Source organism: Phaseolus vulgaris, chromosome 4 (assembly GCF_000499845.2).
Source record: "Phaseolus vulgaris cultivar G19833 chromosome 4, P. vulgaris v2.0, whole genome shotgun sequence".
NCBI classification, from domain to species: Eukaryota; Viridiplantae; Streptophyta; class Magnoliopsida; order Fabales; family Fabaceae; genus Phaseolus; species Phaseolus vulgaris.
The window spans coordinates 46,405,834-46,426,167 of record NC_023756.2 but is presented as its reverse complement, the minus strand read 5'-3'; the positions used below and the strand labels follow the sequence as shown (position 1 = coordinate 46,426,167).

Here is a 20,334-nt window from a genome sequence, read left to right as displayed (position 1 = left end):
TCGCAGACTTTTTCATCAAATAACACAACAAACTTTCTTTGAAGTGTGGTGGCTTCCAGAGCTAACAATCAAAGATGGTTTATTTTATTCAAAACAAGAACAAAGAAGTTATTTGATCTTACCATAAAAAGAGGAAATGAAGTTTAGTTCTGAGGTAATTTTAGAAGACAACCTTGTTTGTTTCTGATTCAACAACTCTCCACTCATGCTATATATTTTTGGCAATCATAACAATACTTGTATTTGTCAAATCCCTGCAGAAAAATACTTGTATTTGTCAAATCCCTGTAAGAACACAACCTATTTTAATTCTTTTAGAATCAAAATCCATGTGTTTTGGGTCCTTTTGTCAAATCAGATATTTGAACAACAGGAAGAACAAAGATAATCATGCTTTAGTTCTTCATTTAACATGAAGACTAGTCAATAAAAGTGTATTATAATAGTATAAGATCAACACAAGAATCATGACACGCCTTAAGAAGAGAAACACTGCAAAATATGCATTATCAATTCAACCATTAAGTAACATTATTGCAATAAAAATGTATTAGAATTTTAAGCAACTTAGATATTCTCCAACACATAATTTTATGATACTAATAATATAAATGTTTTAATAGCATCATACAATACAACATGAATTAGTTTTAAAATTTAATTTATTTAATGATTTTTTAACAATTTAGTTGCTAAAATTTGTTTGTATAAGTCAATAAAAACAAAATTTTATCGAATTTATTAACTGATCCAATTAATCATATCCCATAAGAATAGTCTATAATTAGAGTACTCCAGAGGTATTTAGAATTAAACAAGGTTGTATAACAATGTTTTCAGCATGAGTTAATTGTTTCTATGAATAACAAAATACTATTTTTCACATACAAAATTTAAGGACTTAAGCAAACATAATTAAAGCGAGCTTTTATAGAAATTTCTTAAATCTATATACCAATTTAAGACACAAATTTAAGATAAGGAACTAATTCAAATGCATGTTCAAGTAACAAGACTGTGAGTTAAAATTTGTTAATTTTCAGTCCACACTTCTTTCATGGGCCCGTGAACAAGGACTTTATAGTGGTTTGCTATTGTCGTGTACAAGAAAAAAAAAATCCTCTATATTTCATTGCAACAGTGTATAGAGTAAAACAACAGCCATATGTACAATACATTTGATATTTGAATATTGACAATATGTAATCGTTTTGTCTGCAACAAAAAGACCACTGAAAAGAGGTTGCATTCCGACCACATGCACCATTCAATTTGAGAAATCGATCACTGGAAAAGGAAACTGAGATGCAGATCCACTACAGTCCACGTGGAAGATCCACGTTTTTATCTCCAACAAGGAATTCCTCTGGGCCATTGCTGCAGGAAAAGGGAAGGGTAAGAGTGGCTGAAATCCATCTATGATAGTTATAACAGTGAAATTAGTCATAAGATATTTTTACCTAAGATAACTGAGAGCAGACATTCGGTAGAGACAGGTGAAGACCAAGATATGCAATCCAATTGTATAAAAGAATGCGAAAGTTCGGGCATACCTGCAAGTGCATTCTTTATCAATTAACTTAAAGGACAACCAAGCCAAAGACTGGTAAAATAAACAACATTAAATCATTACAATTTTTCATTAATATTTTAATATAAAAAGTATAGGTATATACGTGGTTCTGAAAAGCTTGGGGGAGCCATGGCTCCTCTCTATCCACTCATAGCTTCACCCGTTTAGGGCAGTAGAAAGAGACATTGTTTTCGGCAGACAGAAGCAGCAAGAAATTGGAGATTCGAAAGCATGAAAGCTAACCTTTTTCAAAATTAATGGTTGGCGAAAAAATTAAGACTTAAATATGCTTCAAGTCCCCGTATATGACCGATTTTTATTTTGGGTACCCGATAAATTTTTCCTTTAAATTGGATTCTTAATAAATTAAGAATGTTTAAGTCTCTTAGATGAAATATTTATTTTGGTTCAATTCCTTGAAATATTTCTATTTTTTTAATTCCTCGGTATTTTATTTATCATAACAATTGATATATTTTTCATTATATGATGACGGAAAATGTTAATACAAGTAACAAAAGAAACTTAGTATACAAATCATTACTCAACACAACATATCTTGTGACATGTTTGACAACTTAACGGTCACGTGGACCATAGAACTGATGAAAGAAACGAAAGGGACTGAACCAAAAAATTTGATTAAGTATTCAATTTGAAAGAAAATTGTATTGGATATACTCAACACAAATCCTTTATATATTGAAGAGCTGAGACATATTTAAGCCAACAATTAATGATGAGTTATGAGCTTGCAAGTCAATGCATTAGAAGAATTGAGAATTTTTTTTCCCATTAATTTGATATCAAACGGGTTAACAAATAATTTAAGTAAAAGAACAGGAGCATTGGAGAATGTCAAAAATATTGTAGAAGCATTCAAACATACTTGTTACCAAGGAGAAAACGCCCACTGCTGAGTGTAATTCTGTCCCTGAATCCCAACTCCTTGTATCTTTGATCCCTTTCCTAATTAAATGAAAATAGATGAAACGTTCTTAATTAAAATTAAATAACATTGATAAGAGAACACAATAAAGATAACTTTTACATATTTCCAACTAAATCACTTCTTTCATCCAGTCCCAATCTGCCCTCCCTTTTCTAGGTGAGGTGCTAAATAGGAGACGGAAATCTATGCATAAAGAGAATCCAGTGTTTAATAGCAGCTCCAATAAGCAACAACAACTATTTAAATGCATGTTTAACCAACAAAATTTAGATTCTCAATCAAGGACATAACAGGTATCTTCCCTGTACCAAAGACTAGTCAGTCACGTACAATTTTTTAATACCAGTAATAGTACACCTGAAAACTCAAGTTATTTCACAAACACAAACATTTATAAGAAGTCAATTTTGACGGCAGCATCAACCTTAGATAGAATTCATTCAAAGATTGTATTGTATGGTTTTAGGCTTTTAGTTATCTTGGACAGAAAAACACCACAGCATAAAAATGTGTATTTCATTAAGGCAGTGACACCAATACAAATTATAATGTAAGAGCCATCTTTTAAAATGCCTGGTTTCATTACATTAGCAAGCTGGATCACCTTTTTCGAGAATGCAGCAAAAGGATTTATATCATCCTCATATATCTTCTTGTATTTAGATTCAACATCCGACGAGAAACCACTTTCAATATCTTCAGCATACTAAACAAAAATCACAAACAAATCTCAAGTTCAGGGTAAAAGGTAAAAAATGATCTTGTTGAAGAAAGAAACATAATGATGCAAGCACAATTTAAAAAACCTTTTTCGAACCCCTTGAAACCACTTTCTCAATATTATAATCTTGTACATAACGAATCTTCCCATATAGTTTGACATTATCAGCTTTACTCTTTTCCACTTCCACTGTTAATACCCCGATCTTCTCCTTCAACTGCCTTATTTCCTATTAAAAGCAAAAATTTCACCCAGGTCAACACTTGTTACACTGCCATATCCATAATCTAAAATTTGGTTTAAATAATATTAGATAGAAAGAAATAAAATAAATGAGGTAATGTTGATTATACATATACCTCTTCTGTCTCTCGCAAGCGGTTCCTAAATCGATCTCTTTGATTACAAATCACTTTAAGCATTGAGCTCTGATCTTGGTCCAAGGATACTTGCCTTTGGTCTGTATTCTGATGAAAAAGAGCCAATTTAAGAGTTCTTCAAATCTAATTTTAAAGAACTGCTACATACAGAAGAATATTTGGGTGTGTGCACTACTTAATTACCCAGTAAAATAATTTTTTCATTTTTCCCAAAATCTTAATCTTCTAATTGCAAAAATCAACTTTTGTACCTAAAGGCATCATTAAAAAAAATCAAAGAAAGTAGATTGTATCATTAAACCATCTGATCTAACTCAAATCTCAAGCTGTAAAGAAAAAGTTGAATAATGGTGTACATCTCTTCAAAGCATGTTAACTTGAAGCACGTCTAATGTTCATCTCAGTTTGAATGTGAGAATGCGAATCATAAGAACCAATCTATCAATTGTTTGGTCAAAGAAGCTTTCAACCACCCCATGAACTAGCTATCCCAAAAGCATAAGTTGGAACAGGCTTGTGATGAATTTTGCTTATATCTCTAAGAGATGCATCTGAAATTAGAATTATATTTCTCCATTGTTATGCACACTCAATTCAACTCCACCCAACAAATCACTGATTAAGTTCTTTTGTTAACCTAAAAGAAAACAACACTTGAGGCAGCATCTATTTCCAATTTCTGAATGCATGACATTAGTTTCTTTCAAGATTATTCTTTGAAAGAAATAAAATCCAGAAAGAATGGAAGCACGAGAGAGGAATCTACCTCAGAAGCTTCACCCCCTCCTGCTTCTGAAAGATCCCAATCATCAAGGAAGTTCCCTTTACGATCTTTTGAATTGGAACTATATCCCTGTATCAAAAGGATTTAAGTGCATTAAAATAATAATAAGCACAAAATTTCATCATAATTCACAAATACATAAACAGACTAACAGAGATTAGCAAAAGAGAGCAATTCATATTCTACTCAAAGTGGGGAAAATGAATGTAAAAGTGATGCCAGAGACAATTATTCAAAACCTTCAATATGTCATCTTCCAACTTCTGTATCAATTTTTGTTGTTCATTAACCTTTGTCGTAAGTTCTGCTATCTTTTCTTCAGCTGTTTCCAGTAAAGATGTTTTCTCAGAAAGTGTGACCTGAAAATGTAGAACTTCATCTGAATAATAAAAGTAAAGGTCTTTTGAAATGCACAGCAACAACACTTGTTATCATCTTAAAGAGCATCCTTCTACATGATATTGTCATTGAATCCACAACAGGAACAATGCTCAAATAAAGGAAGTACAGAGGATGCTTTTGAAATTGGTCTTGTTTTCTTCAAAAGAAGGCCGGTGCTATGTTTGTTGATAATTTATTTCAACCTATTTTTTTCAAATTTTTCTTTATTTATAGGGGCAGGAGGACTGGATGTCCCATTGCTTAATAAATCACATTCATACCTTCAACTGTGTTAGTTCATGTTCCATTTTACGGTTCTTATCAAGAAGAAGAAACTCCATCTTGCTCATCTCTTCCCCACTTGTAGCCACTTCCCAGTCTTCAGCCTCAATTGAATTATAACCCACTGCCTGTATGTATAGCTCACAAGGAGTTACATAAATAGTGAAATTACAAGAGGTGGCCAAAATAATAAATAAGAGAACGCAAAGAACAATAACAACACCTGCAAAATTTTCACTTTCTTTCGCAAATCATCTACTGTTTTTTCTGTAGGTCTTGCTTGAAGTTCTTTCTTCATCTCCTCAAGGGCAGCTTCCTACATCAAGAGAAGGCAATAAGATGTGTGTTAGCTCCCAAAATAATTTAGAGACTCAAATCAGCAGACATGTTCATACTATTAGCTTTTGATAGACAGAACAAATGCTTGTAAATCAGGGCATCATGCACAAAGTTTCACAAAGGAAAAGCACTATCAAGTTGCATTTTTATATCTCAAGTAATGGAAAAGAAATTTCCATCATTAAAGTAAAAGTTCACAGACCCACATGCCAAACCACAATTTGAATTGAGAATTTTGTGACGGGAATAGTTAAAAAATAGTTTCAAAGTTTCATGAACATGAAAGAACAAAATTATGTGCCATGTAATGATGCAGATGGAATATCAACTGAAATGCATCATTTACTGTGGGGCCTGTCCAGTTTGAAACCAAATATATTGGATCAAAATAAGTGCATATTCATAAATCACAAAAACTTGTAATGCATTAAAGTATCATTAAGGAGGTTGGCTGTAGACTTTGGCAAACCAAAATATTACCTTTTCATTGAGCATTGCAGTAAGTTTCTTGACATCATTAATGTGTTCATCTCTTTCATTTGATAAGGTTGTTTCAATATTGTGTAGTTCCAAGTTCAATTCAGAGATTTGCTTTTCTTTGGCATTTAAAGAATTCTCAAGTGCACTAGTTGAGTCTAAACTATCACTGCAAAAATAAAAACAAACAATAATCCGAAGACTGTGATCCAGTGTAAAAGATAGGAAATTAGAAGGATTTGAGCAGTATCAATGAGTAAGTATGCATATCCTATAGGATCAGATAGACAGAAAGCACAAACAAGTCAAGTTGCTCTCCCCACTGAAAAACTTTTTGGAAGACTAATAGGTTGAGAGGTCCAAAAATCACTTCTGTTAACAGAAAGAGATAAAACCAAAGGTGAAATGGATTTTGCTTCACAAACCATGCTCTGAATTTTATCAAGAGAGTTTTTTTACAAGCTTTTAAAGCTGAATAAAATAATTAAAATAGTAACACATAAAGCTAAAATTACCAAATTAGAATGATAAGACTAGCAGAAACAATGCTATATATCCAACAACTTCTGGTGTGTTGCTTAGCATATTCAGAGAATTGTTATAATTTCTTCAATAAGCACCTTACTCATTTTGGAACAAGAAGCTGCAACTTTCACTTTCTTCCAAGAAATAGCAAATTGATCATAAGAATAAAACTGGATTTCTTGATGAAAACATGAATTTGAACTGGGATCGTCTTTAATTATCATGATTGGAAGAAAGAAGACCAAAAGATCTTTAAAGGAAATGCAGAGCAGAAATACTACTCAACTTAAAAGGGATGCTAAAGATGGATAGTGTACTTACAACAAATTGCTCTGGTTTAAGGTAAAACTTACATACGGTTCAATAACTGCTGTTCTTCAATTAGAATAGGAGTTTCACCTTGTTAATATGTGGAGAAAGCTTTACATTAAAGAATTATACATATTACCAAGGTGAAACTCCAATTCTAATTAGAGATCAGTACAAATCACATCCATAGAAGCGTAAGTAAGTACTGCTTAGTTCAACTACCAATAAAAAATGTTTTTGTGGAATTTGGAAGTTAGAAACTTGAAATGCAGATAATATTGATTTTAGAAAAAAGAAGTTGACTAATGCTTTGTATGTCTCAGTAACAGAATAAGAATAATAACAATAACAATAATAGAAAACAAAGAGGACTGACATACCTATTCTTTGTTTCAGTATCTTCATTTGCTGTTTGTAACTGCGATCGGAGAACCCCCTGCATAGACACAGAAGTATCACAAGCATAAACAGTAAGTCTGATTGAATATGAAAAAGCATCAGCACTCAGCAGCTTGAGACAATGAGACTCATAAAATTCTCTTCCTCTCTACCCTTAATTGATACTAAACAACCAATCCTTTTGTTCCCCTGTTCCTTCCCCTCTAACCCAAAGTTTGCATACCAAACAGGGCCTTAGTTGTTTTAAGATTTGATCATGAGCTAGTAATAACTATCCCTACATTAAAGACCCAAGAAAGTCCAAACAGTTCCTTCAGCATAACAATTATAAAATATATTTAGCTTACAGTCAATGATAACCTTTGCATATAATAGCATATAATATAATCTAGTAATTCAATTCTTTATGCCTGGTGGGGAGAACACTGTTAGTGAGACCAGAACAGTAAAGAATATTGAGGGGTAGATTGTAAATAAAACTTTAAAGTTGATTATAACGGATATTAAATGAAATTTAAAAGAAAGGAATTTTCTTTTGAACTCCCAACAATTTAATAACTAACAAACCTTATAAGAGTTGGATCTGCCGTGAATGAAGAAGCCCAATCCAACAGGCCTAAAAGGATCGTCTAGCAGAAACGTGACTCTGAATGAGTTTATAATAGATAAAAGAGCAATAGTGGTTCTAGAATATAGTTCTGATATTACGCAGCTAGCTGACAATTTGTTAGGACAAATTCTGTTAGAATGAGGCATGGACTACTAAAAGATTCGGACCCGGGACATTCGCAGGTAAAATCTGTAATGGATACTCGTGGGTGGTGGATACGGATATTTTAATTACTTGCTTGTTAATGGGGTGGGTACGGTATTATTTTATTGGAATTGTACTTTTAAATTTTTTTTATCTGAGTGACTTGTTTTTAAATAATTTTATTTAGAACTAAAAAAATAAAAATAGAAAATATCTGCGGGTATAAAAAATATCCATGGGTATTTTCTCATGGATACCAAATGGGTAGCGGAACAGGTAATGGGGCAATTTTTTTTAGACGGGTGGGTAGCTAGCGGGTACCGTACCCGCCCTCTTGCCATCCCTGTATATAACCATGTACTCTAATATTATGAGATATGCTGAATATAATCTGAGAATTCCTTCAAATTCAGAGACCTTATTCCCATCAAGTTCACTACAAGAATCAATTAATAGTTGAATACTCAAACCCATGGAATAGTTAAAGAAGGATTTAATGTTAAAAAGCCTTCTCCCTTGGTTACCAACATATTTTTTCTTTTCCCACTTTTGAGTATAGAAGGAATCTGATGGGAATGGGATTCAGAGCAAAGTAGTCACAGCAGTCATCGAATTAGTTAGAGTTGTTAATAGTAGGATGGGAATGAAAGGAGAAAGCATTGAGAAGTGTTGGTATTGGAAAACAGAGAAGTAGCTCAGATGTGAAAGCATAAAAAGGGAACCCCTTTGTCAATGGGAAACCCTTAGAAGGAGATTTCTATCTTTCATTCTATTCTTAAATTCTAGATTGTAGGTTTGTAAAAGACTCCCAGCTATGTAATTAAGATGCATATGGAACATGAATTTATTGCAGCAGTGACAATTTTTTTAAATGATAAAAGCAACAAACAGTTACAACACAACAGAGCACCTAATATAGAACAAAAAAGAATACAAAAAAACTCAAGCCTTATCTCACTAGAAAATGTTCGCACCATGGATCCAACTCTGCCACTAGGCTCTATAAAATCTATTTTTTCAAAAGAGCAATTAGAGCAAAGTTTGTCTTAATAGTTTCTCCAGAAGTTTCCTCTTGGGTTAACCATCCTAACTCTTTTAAATCAATTTGAATTCTATCTGATTTCAATTTTAGAAACTGTTAATCAACTCATATCACCAAACCACCTTAGTTGAGGTTCTGTTCTGTCATCATCTCAAAATAGGTGCTATTCTAATTTATTTAAAATCATATTTCTGATCTGGTATGTTCATTCAACCACCTCAACATCAATCATCTTCACTACACTTAAATAGATCTAAAGACAGTGCACTATACTATTTCATAACTTCTAAAACAAATAGAGAGAAAACCGAAAAAATTGAAGAATTTGATCAAACAGGTAAACACAAATACAAACAATCACACTTCACAATCAAACTATTCAGATAAAAGTTTGTAAATTGCACCTTCTCTCTTTCTAAACTAAGAAGCATTGTTTGTGCACGTTCCACTTCATCCATCAGAAGTGTAACCTCAGATTGCTTAGATGCCCTCTCTTCCTCTGAAGTTTTCAAGAACACAGGAGAATCATGGTCTTAATTCTAGATAAAATCAGGAGAATCACGGTCTTAACTCTAAATATGCAGATTATAAAGTAATGAAAGAACCAATGTTACAGATTCAAGTGAAGTGTACAACTATAATTGCAATCAAAACTATTAGATTACCAGATTGGGCACGGAGTTCAAACAACTGGTTTTGTGCAATTTCGTGCAATTTCTGCATATTAGAAACACTGCCCTTGGCATGCTGCAACTGGTCTTGCAGTGCTTGTTCCCTGCATACATAAAGAGATCATCATACTAGGTAAGCAATGCCAAAGCAGAGGACAGTTCTGATGCAGTAATAGTCAGTCTGTATGTACAGAACAAGAGGGACAAACTAATGGGAACCTGGGTATTTCATATTTGAATGTAGAAAAAGAGGGATAATTCCAAATAGCATAAACAGAACTCACAAACATGGACTCTCCGTCACTCACGGCAAACAGAAAGCAAACGGAAAAACTTACACACAAAGGAATAAAAAAAAAAAGTCAAGGTCATTCAAGAGACCTTAACATCCATCCAATCTCACACTAGGTCCTTGTTTGCCCCTCCTTTCCCTGTCAGACCTTCTTATACTTCACATCATAAACAAATTTTGTTTCTTCCTCCCACCACCTTGCCATGTGTGCAGGTAATACTTGGAGCCAGTGTTTATTTGGCTCACACAGGATGCCGAAGCCATACTTCCCCTCCCTTCTTTCAATGGTTCACATTGGCAACAGTAAGAATACTACAAACATATACCTAATGCAGCTTTTGCATGTACTAAACTGAATAAACAAACATTAAAGGAAAAGAAAGAATAGGGTAAATCCCTTGTGTATATTGAACACATAGGGTTATGTTTATATAGGAAAAAGAAACATATGGGCTAAGCCCATTACATAAATATGAGATATCTAACAATATCTATAATATCTCATAATATCAAATAATATCTAATTATATCTAATAATATCTAACACTCCCCCTCAAGCTGGTGCATATAGATCATATGTACCCAGCTTGTTACAAATGTAATCAATCCTAGGTCCTCGTAAGGGTTTAGTAAAAATATCTGCTAATTGATTATTTGAATTAACAAACTCAGTCTTGATATCTCCTGATATAATCTTTTCTCGAATGAAATGACAATCAATCTCAATATGTTTTGTCCTTTCATGAAAAACTGGATTTGAGCTAATATGAAGAGCAGCCTGATTATCACATATCAGTGTCATTTGAGTAACCTCTCCAAATTGCAATTCTTTAAGTAACTGTTTAAGCCAAATAAGCTCACAAGTAGCCGAGGCCATAGCTCTATATTCTGCTTCTGCACTAGATCTTGCCACAACACTTTGTTTCTTGCTCTTCCAAGAGATCAAGTTATCACCAATGGAGACACAATAACCAGAAGTTGACCTTCTATCAGATGGAGATCCTGCCCAATCAGCATCTGAATAACAAACGACTTTAGTATGGTTATTATGACCATATAACAAACCTTTTCCAGGAGAGCCTTTAATGTACTTCACTATACGAATGACTGCATTCCAATGATCTTCACATGGAGAATTAAGAAATTGACTCACCACACTGACTGCAAAGGAAATATCAGGACGAGTAACAGTGAGATAGTTCAATCTTCCAACTAATCTCCTGTACTTCTCAGGATCTGAAAGAGGTTCCCCCTGATTGGGTAGAAGCTTGACGTTGGGATCCATGGGAGTATCAACAGATTTCGAATTCATCAACCCAATTTCCTCCAAAATATCTAATGCGTATTTTCTTTGAGAGATAACAATACCAGTATTGGATTGTGCTACCTCAATCCCCAAGAAATATCTGAGTTTGCCAAGATCTTTGGTCTGAAAGTGTTGACAAAGGTGTTGTTTTACTTGTGAGATGCCATGGTGATCACTGCCTGTAAGAACAATGTCATCAACATATACTACAAGATAGATACACCCAGCACTCGAGTGACGATAAAAAACTGAATGATCGCCTTCACTGCGAGTCATACCAAATTGTTGAACAACATTGCTAAATTTTCCAAACCAAGCCCTAGGAGACTGCTTGAGGCCATATAAGGATTTGCGAAGACGACATACCAATCCAGAAGACTCCCCCTGAGCAACAAAACCGGGAGGTTGCTCCATATAAATTTCTTCCTGCAAATCCCCATTAAGAAAAGCATTTTTAACATCCAGTTGATAAAGAGGCCATTGTTGAAGAGCAGCCATAGCTATGAATAAGCGAACAGAGGCCATCTTTGCTACTGGAGAAAAAGTATCACCATAGTCTAAACCAAAAATTTGGGTATAACCCTTAGCCACAAGACGAGCTTTGAGACGATCAATAGTACCATCAGGACCAACTTTGATAGCAAAAATCCACCTGCAACCAACAACAGATTTCCTAGATGGTAAAGGAACAAGTTCCCAAGTTCCATTATTCTGAAGCGCATTCATTTCATCAAGCATGGCCTGACGCCAACCAGGATGGGCTAAGGCATCACCTACAGATTTTGGAATTGATACAGAAGAAATAGACGAAAGGCAGGTATAAAAGGGGGAGTACGATCATTATGCTGAGATACTAAAGCAGAAGAGTCATCAACATGAGACGTTATATCAGCGGTGTGTTTACCTGGCACGCGCAAAAGGGTAGAACAAGTGGAAGTAAAATTGGGCACAATAGGAGATCCCAAAATTTGATCACGAACGTGAGAATAATCATCAGGAAGACCATGTAAACCCAATAACATGAAGAACTTGGATCTTTGTTCTAGTTCTTGAGAAGGAGTAGAAGCAGGAGGTAATAACTCATTAAAATCATGAAGAAGAGCATGAATTTTACCTAGATATTCTGCCATTGTACCATCAAGACGTTTGGGAGCAACAATTGTGAGAAGATTTTGACACACACCATAAAGACGTTGAGTATCATTGGTGTATAATAATTTTGCTTGTTCCCAAACTTCTGAACATGTTTCATAGGTACGAAAAATTTGTTTTAAAGATGAGTGAATGGTCGATTTGATAACAATGCATAATTGAGCATCAATTTTCGACCAACGAACAACCTCATTTTCAGCAAGAGTAGGATGAGTAAGATGATCAACATAACCTTGACTCTTAAGCCATAATTTAATATCTGATGCCCAAGTGTCATAATTGGTTCCATCCAATTTGTCAATGGAAAGATGAACATTGACGTAATTAGTATAAATAGATGAATCCGGCATAATGACTAAAGAAGAAGCCATAGTGGCAGCGGAAGCGGAAGAAGCCATAAAAGATAAGGACAAATCCAGTCACCGGTTAATTGGCGGGAGCAACAAAGATGAAGGCTCCGACAGCGATTCCGGCGAGATTCCGGCGAAGGTCCGGCGAAGGTCCGGCGAAGGTCCGGCGAGACAGTGGGGGTGGTGGCTGGAAAATTCCAGTGAATAGTGGATTCACCAATAAAAATTGAACCCTAAACCCTAAACTCTAACCTTATGCTCTGATACCACATTAAAGGAAAAGAAAGAATAGGGTAAATCCCTTGTGTATATTGAACACATAGGGTTATGTTTATATAGGAAAAAGAAACATATGGGCTAAGCCCATTACATAAATATGAGATATCTAACAATATCTATAATATCTCATAATATCAAATAATATCTAATTATATCTAATAATATCTAACAATTCTCCATAGCAGACAACATTGCAGGATACCTTTCTTTCAGAACTTCCAATGTTTTCTGGTTCTCTTCTGCCAGACTGCGTTGTTTAATCTCCACAATTTCTTTCACTTTCTCTTCCATCTAATTCACATAAATTCAAGTGAAAAATTAAAAATCATGAAAGAAAACTAGGTCTAATTTGTAATTGAATTTAAAGATATTGGGGATCTAGAGCACTCGAATAACTGCAAATGTCATAAAATAACAAAATATCAACATACAGATTGCAAGGAACTTTATCAATTTGACAGTAGGGAGTTGAATTCAGTTATGCTAAGATAATAAACCGGCATAAAACATGGAAATGCATCCCATATTCACCCGCCTGCACCATATATGCATAAAACAGGCATGAAACATGGAAATGCAACTCAAATTGACAAATTAGCAATTCATGAGAATTTTTTTTACTTAAAAATAGGGTACAAAATGAGCAACTTGGTAAGTCCTACTTTGCCCCTTTTTGAATAGATTTGGGAAAGTTGTAGGATACAGTATTAGATAAAACACATGTAAAGCAACCTTTAGTCAATAATACTATACTTGTAGTTACAGTACTCCTAAGTTTATTCATCCTTAAATTATTAAGAAATTAAATTAGAGAAGAAACATGATAAAGGATTAGGATTTAGAGATTTAATATATTAAAAACCATTGTTGTGCTTTCACCTAAAAGCTTAAGCTTTTGGGAAAGTGGTTTCAAAACAGAAATGAAAAACAGGTGGTCAAAATAGGATCCCGATCCCGACAATAGACCAGTGCATATAAGATTGAAAACAGGAAGCAACATATAAAGACATCAACGGGTATTGTCCTCAAGAAATGAAAGAAATCGTGACATTATGTAACTATATACAACAATATCAGAAGCATTAATAACCTGTTGCTCTAATTGCCTATTTCTTTCCTCAAGCCTTCGTATTGTAGCCTGCTGATTTTTCAAGTGAGTAGCCTCTGTTCTGAACTCCTCAAGCTCAACTTTCATTTTCCGGTTTTCAGATTCAAGCTCAGATAACTTGAGATCTTGCTCCTGTACAACGAAAACATATCAGAAATATGAACAAGCATCTGTAAACATGCACATGGTTTTCCCATCGTACATAAAACATATGTGCCAATGCACAAAAGCATTGTACGTACAAATTAGCAAGCAACAAAAATGGAACTGTTTAGTTGCATAATAAATTAATGATGGAGGCCTAAGTTGATAATCTTTAAATATACAAACTAAGAAAGTATGGTTGTCAAACTCTCTGAAAGTCAAGATGAAAAGGCGTTAATTAAAGCAATAATGGGCAGAACACAAAAGAGATAATAGAAACAGAATATTGTCTCAACATAGATTTGATGGCTCGGAAACACATTAAAGTTGCATGTATTTCAAGATGGAAGGACTGCCCAGTGCTCATTACTAAAAAAAAGCATTATTACATCGGTATATCTAGATCAGAGAATCATGCATTCATTATACATAACCAACTCGTGCATGTATATGTAATTCATCCAAAAACATTGCATGAGTTCTTTCACGTACGAACAAAAAACTGAAAATAAAAAGAACAGGGAACGTAAGCTAAATCCTAGAACTCACAGCAATCGATGCAAGAGCTGGATAAGGGTCGGGAGCTTCATAGAGCTTTTGATAGATGTTGAGAAAAGCATTTTCTCCAAACTTGGCTCTCTTAGTAAGATTATCAACCTCTTCCTGGTAGCCCTTAAGCAAGGAACTGAACAAACTTAACTTATCCTCCGGGGAAGCCTTTCTGAAATCTGTAAGAAGCATAATGTGTAATTTCTCAGATACGTCCATTTAAAACACCAAACAATAAATAAACACTAACTACGCATACCTCTAGTGTTCTCTGCAAGCTTGCGTCGATTTTTCTGACTGTTCTCCTGATTCTCAGCAATTCGAAGCCCTTGCTCATCCAATACAGATTTCTCCTTCTCCAACTCAAAATCTGAAAATACAAAAGAAAAAAAATAAAGTCCCGAAACAATCGTAATTGAAGCAATGCGGCAACGCATCATGGATTAGAGATAACAAAGTCAATTGCCGCACACAGAAACACAAACTAAGAAGAAAGCTGCGAATAATATTAATGGAAAATTGGAAAGGGCGAAATGGAAGAATTAGCGAGACGTGGAAGTGAAGTTTCGATGATACCTTTCCAGAAGGCGGAGACGACGGAGATCGGAGAAGAGGATGGAGGAGCGGTGGATTTGTCCCTCTCGGGTCCGGATCCGGATCCACCTAACTGAGCCTCCATTTTGTTGTGCAGTGTCTGAATTGGTTGAAGAAATTGTATTGTATTTTGTTCTTCTCTTTTTTTTTTTGTCTCGGTTTCGGGTTTTGTATTCACCTAACCGGAAAACTCTTCAATGTGGGATCAGAAAAACGGATCTGAATGTGTTGCAGAGTTAATTAAATTAAGTAGTATTGGTTTAGCTGGGTTGATAACTTATCTATCTCATTATTATCAATTTTTTTCATTATCCATGAGTAATTTTTACATTTACAGGTGAGGTTTTGAAGGAGACAGGTTCTTGCTTGTAATAATTGGGCAGAGTTGGTCCTCTGGGCTTTGGGCTTTGGGCCCACGCACTTTGAGCAATGTTGGCCCATTACCTTCAATCTTATCGGGCTTTTTCACTGCACCCCATAATTTCTAGGCTGATTCTCCCTGCACCATATCAATTCAGATCTCCACTCAACGCACTCACGTGAAATGTCAATTTTATCTTTAATGATTTTAAATTTTTGTCTTTCGGATATTCATATCCATAAGTTCAATTACAAAGTTTTGGATATACAAATCCGGAACTAATATGTCACTTCTGGATTTCACCATCTGGAAGCTTATTTGGACAGCATAAATTACCTTATGGATGTCAAAATCCGTAAGCAAATAAAAATAAGTTTCGGATCTCAATCTTCAGTACCATTTACAACACACCATTCCGGATATGAAAATCCAGAACTCATAATTCACTTCCGGATATAACCATCCAAAAGCTTAAATGAAATATGAAAATGACCTTCCAGATTTTGAAATCCAGAATGTATAAAAATGACTTCCAGATATTGAAATTCGTAAGCAAATGTGTGAAAATGACAGAATGGATTTTTAAAATTTTTGTTGGATGCGAATCAAAATTGATTGGGTGCAGGAACAATTACCCTAAACCCTAAACCCTAAACAATTACCTAATTTCTAACTGAATCGCCATAACTTTTAACTTCCATAATGTTTAAAATGACCATTTTACCTTTTTTAGTGACTTCCGAAATATCTCTTCTAGAAATCTCCTAGAACAAGTTTTTCCAAAAAAATTGAAATATGATTTTCTCAATAAAATTTTAGACACATATGAAATGCAATCTAAAATGAGCTTTTCAAAACAAGATTTTCATGATAAACTTTCCAAAATATGAGATATTTTTCAAAAACAAAATTTTCAGTAGAAGTGCGCTTAGTAATTATAGGATGGAGAAAGCAAAAGCATCTTGACACCTTGAAAGTCATGGGTATTTGTTAATTTTGTCCTTTTATTTATCTTAGAACAAACTTTTATAACTTAAGAATTAAATTTTTAATTCCTAATATTTGAGGTGAACTTAAAAAAAATTAAAATACATTTTAGTTACAAGTACAATATTTGAGATTAGAATAAATTTTTCAAAATTGTTTCATTTTTTAAAAATGCATTTGAGATATTAATTTTTTTTAAATTTGAAAATTTGGGAACCAAGCTAAAATATATTTGTAGTTTTGAAGAGTAAACTATTATTACTTTTATTGATTGTATTGGGAAATAAAAATAATAATTTCCAAGAGAATTTTACACAAAATTATATTAATATTTAATTGATAATTTAATTATATGTTATAAACCTATTTAAATAAATACAAAAAACATTTTAATAATATTGTTGTTGTTAATTTTATTAATTTCTTAATTATATACATTTTAAACAAACAAACAGATTTTTACACTCTAAAAGAAATTGAAACCACAAAAAGTACATATTTAGATTGAAGTCCAAAACACTTAAAAAGTACTTTTACATGAAAAGTAACCACTTTTGACTTTTCAATTCATTTTCTTTTCTTTGTAGTAGTGCATGTCAAGAGACAAAACATTGTTGGAACAAAAATGGACTGAAGTGAAAAAAACAAGGTTTTCTTCTACCTATCAGAAACTTAAAAGGGTATCTCAAAGCTCAGATGCATATATGTGATTTCTCAAAGGATATAGCTTGCTAGGTTTCTGTTGGATGTGCAATCTTATTAAATGTTTTCTATATGAACAGTAGACTGAAAGGTCGAATGACTTTTAGAACAACCTTAAAAACAAAACTGATTTAAGGTTAGGAGAATTTCTACAGATACCTCAACCCTCTTATATCGAAAAGTGGACAATCTATTCAGTGTTGCAGAGAAGGTAGATCAGAACTAAAGAAAGTTACTAAACTGAAGAACAAGTTACTAGGAGGAGATCCAATAATCAAAGATACTCTTCCCTACATTTTGTGCAAGAACACTGTACTTTTTAATGTTAAGAAAAAAAAGTTTCACTCTTATTTAATCTAAATATCTAGATGTGCCAATAAATAAATAAACACAATACCCAGCTTTAAACAATCAAACTTTCTGTTTTCTAAATAAAAATTACACCAATGTATATATGCTGCCATGTAGCACATAACATTCCACATCAATGTTTCAGAAATACTTGTTCAAAACATAAAACATCACCTCCTCAAATTACAGTGGCTTTTTCTTTTTCTTTTCTCCTTGACAAGTGTAGTTCAAGAGAATCAATTCACATAAATCTTACAACAATCCTATCCCAAACACCCCTAAGAGTCAAATGTCTGTCTCAATGAACTTTAGGCCTTTTTGTCTGGCCTCCTTGAAGCCGAAATGCTGTACAGATCTTCTTCCAAGAGCGGATGGCAATGATAGAGGGTATTACAATCCAAGAGGCATTGGCTCCAATGAAGTATGAATAATAGTAGAATGTGTTACTAGAAAAATTATCACCTTCCAAAATTGCTGTGATAAAATAAACAGCAGTTCCATATAGTTGACCCAAAGAAATGGAAAACTGAAGTATGTGGCTATATGACTTTCCAGTAGCAATTGCATATCTGTCATCCACAAGGGCAACACAAACAGTAAGGAGTAATGAAAAACAAGACAACATAAACCATAGAATTTTATGTAAAATTACTGCAACAACAAGAGTCTTGTCTTATGAGATTGGAAAACATAAATCAGTCACATTACTAAAGCAGTGTCACACTATAGTTATCTTAGTCATGTCTTTTGTTCTTTAAGTTCAACTTACACTGCTAAAAGGCTAGCTGGACCCTCCAAAACAGCTGTTATTCCTTCAACAGTGACCACCCCTGCATCCCTTCCTGCATACCTTGAGTCCCCTTTGCTATATTCCTTCCCTGTTCATTAAAAACTTCCATCAACTAAAACAATGCAAATACCTTAAAGGGAAATCCAAATTTCAATTTCTATACATTTCTGCTAAATGCTAAAGAAACTTACAAACTTCAGCCAGGTAGAAGCCACTCTTATCCTTGAAAAACTCAGGTGAGAAAACAAAATAGCCCTCAAGAATCATGTGTGTAAGGCCTGTGAAGGCCCACCAGCACATCAGCAGTCTGTCAACTTTGCTTTTCTTAAGACCTCCTGAGAAAATACAAAATCATCTAAACACAATCAGAAAAGAAAACCTACCATCATTCCCACTAATCAGCTCACAGAAATTCAAATAACAATCATAGTGAAAAGCCATAACGGATAACCTAAACCTTGAACTTCACAACAAATGATATAGCATATTAGCATATAGAGTAAATGATACAGGATACCACTCATTGGACTTCCACTCTCCAATACATTATACGTTGGTCAACTGATGAAATGTGGACAAAACTTAGATGCAAAAGTGCATTTCGTACTGTTCTCCAATTATAGGACAAATCTTTATTATTTAGATTACCAAGATAAAACTTCTACAGCAAATCTTCATTGAAAGCACATATTGTATATAATTCTGTTCTATTACACAATTAGTCACTATGCAGGTGGGTTTGACAGTCACTGTGCAGGACTAAATCATAGTTAAACAGTAAATCACATGCATAGCAAATGCAATTCAAGACTAGATGACAAAAAGATGACAAAAAAAGAAAACAGATCTATTCAAATGTTTGACAGATGCAAATCAAAAAGAGGATAAAAAAGCCGTCTTTTCATTTCAATCACCCAAATGGTCGCACCTGAAAATGCTCTCTCAGTAACATTAAAAATCAAATTTTGAAAGTAACCCATCACTCAATACTCCAGCTTTAGCTGAAAAATGAAACGTTTCAAACAAAGGGTTTTTAATTGTGACCAATCATGGTCACAAAAAACCTCCCCAAACACACACCCAATACGCAGCTTTATAATCTGTTACGGAAAACAATTGAAATGAGAAGGGTTTGGATTAAGGTTGGGAAGAAAGTGCTGGAACCTGAGAAAAACCAGATGAGTGAGACTATGAGCAATGAGGAGAAGGCGAAGACGAAGAGAATGTTGGACATGGAAAGTGAGCAGGGAGAGTAATCGGGTAGGTGCAAATCCAGTGGGACATAAGGGTGACCCTGCGAGACTTGGGATGGAGCCATCGTCGTCGTCTTCTTCTTCTTCTTTTCGGCGTCCGCAATGGCTATAGAGAGTGCCCACTGTTGACTGATGAGTTTGAGAGAGAGAGAGAGAGAGAGAGAGTGTGAAAGGAGATTTGCTATTTGATTGGTTAATGTATGACAGAATCATTCATTCATGTTACCTTCGTTGTTTCTGTTTTTTTAATTAATTAATTAATTATGGTGAATAGATATTTTATTAACAATATTTTTATAAATATTTAGAGTTTAAGGTATTGGTGTTTCTCTCTATTCACATGGACCAACTACTTCCTTTTATTAGGGAGTTTTTTCCTCCACCACAACATTACCCTTTCACAATTTTCACAATTTTGGTGATTTCGAAATAGAAGTTTTATAAGAAAGAAGTGTTTTTAAATAGGGATTCTATAAATAAGGGGTATTTTTGGAATAAGAAATATCGAAAACAAAAAATTATTTTGA

At 34.0% G+C, this 20,334-nt stretch overlaps 2 protein-coding genes across 2 annotated transcripts; both read right to left on the bottom strand.

Annotated features, from left to right (window-relative positions):
* Positions 1-1,022: 1,022 nt before the first annotated feature.
* LOC137838046 (protein CASP) lies at positions 1,023-15,703 on the bottom strand. The gene is made up of 19 exons (XM_068647258.1): positions 15,346-15,703; positions 15,029-15,139; positions 14,770-14,948; positions 14,059-14,208; positions 13,171-13,259; positions 9,584-9,693; positions 9,323-9,417; positions 7,104-7,159; positions 5,893-6,058; positions 5,297-5,389; positions 5,073-5,201; positions 4,650-4,769; positions 4,393-4,479; positions 3,606-3,713; positions 3,332-3,475; positions 3,130-3,231; positions 2,463-2,542; positions 1,461-1,553; positions 1,023-1,377 (listed from the first exon to the last, which is right to left on the bottom strand). The coding sequence occupies exons 1-19, from the start codon at positions 15,446-15,448 to the stop codon at positions 1,317-1,319; spliced, it is 2,076 nt and encodes a 691-aa protein (XP_068503359.1). The 5' UTR covers positions 15,449-15,703; the 3' UTR covers positions 1,023-1,316.
* Positions 15,704-17,815: 2,112 nt separating this feature from the next.
* LOC137838045 (probable 3-beta-hydroxysteroid-Delta(8),Delta(7)-isomerase) lies at positions 17,816-20,019 on the bottom strand. Its single transcript, XM_068647257.1, has 4 exons — positions 19,719-20,019; positions 18,746-18,889; positions 18,534-18,642; positions 17,816-18,333 (listed from the first exon to the last, which is right to left on the bottom strand). The coding sequence occupies exons 1-4, from the start codon at positions 19,870-19,872 to the stop codon at positions 18,063-18,065; spliced, it is 678 nt and encodes a 225-aa protein (XP_068503358.1). The 5' UTR covers positions 19,873-20,019; the 3' UTR covers positions 17,816-18,062.
* Between the last annotated feature and the right edge of the window lie 315 nt (positions 20,020-20,334).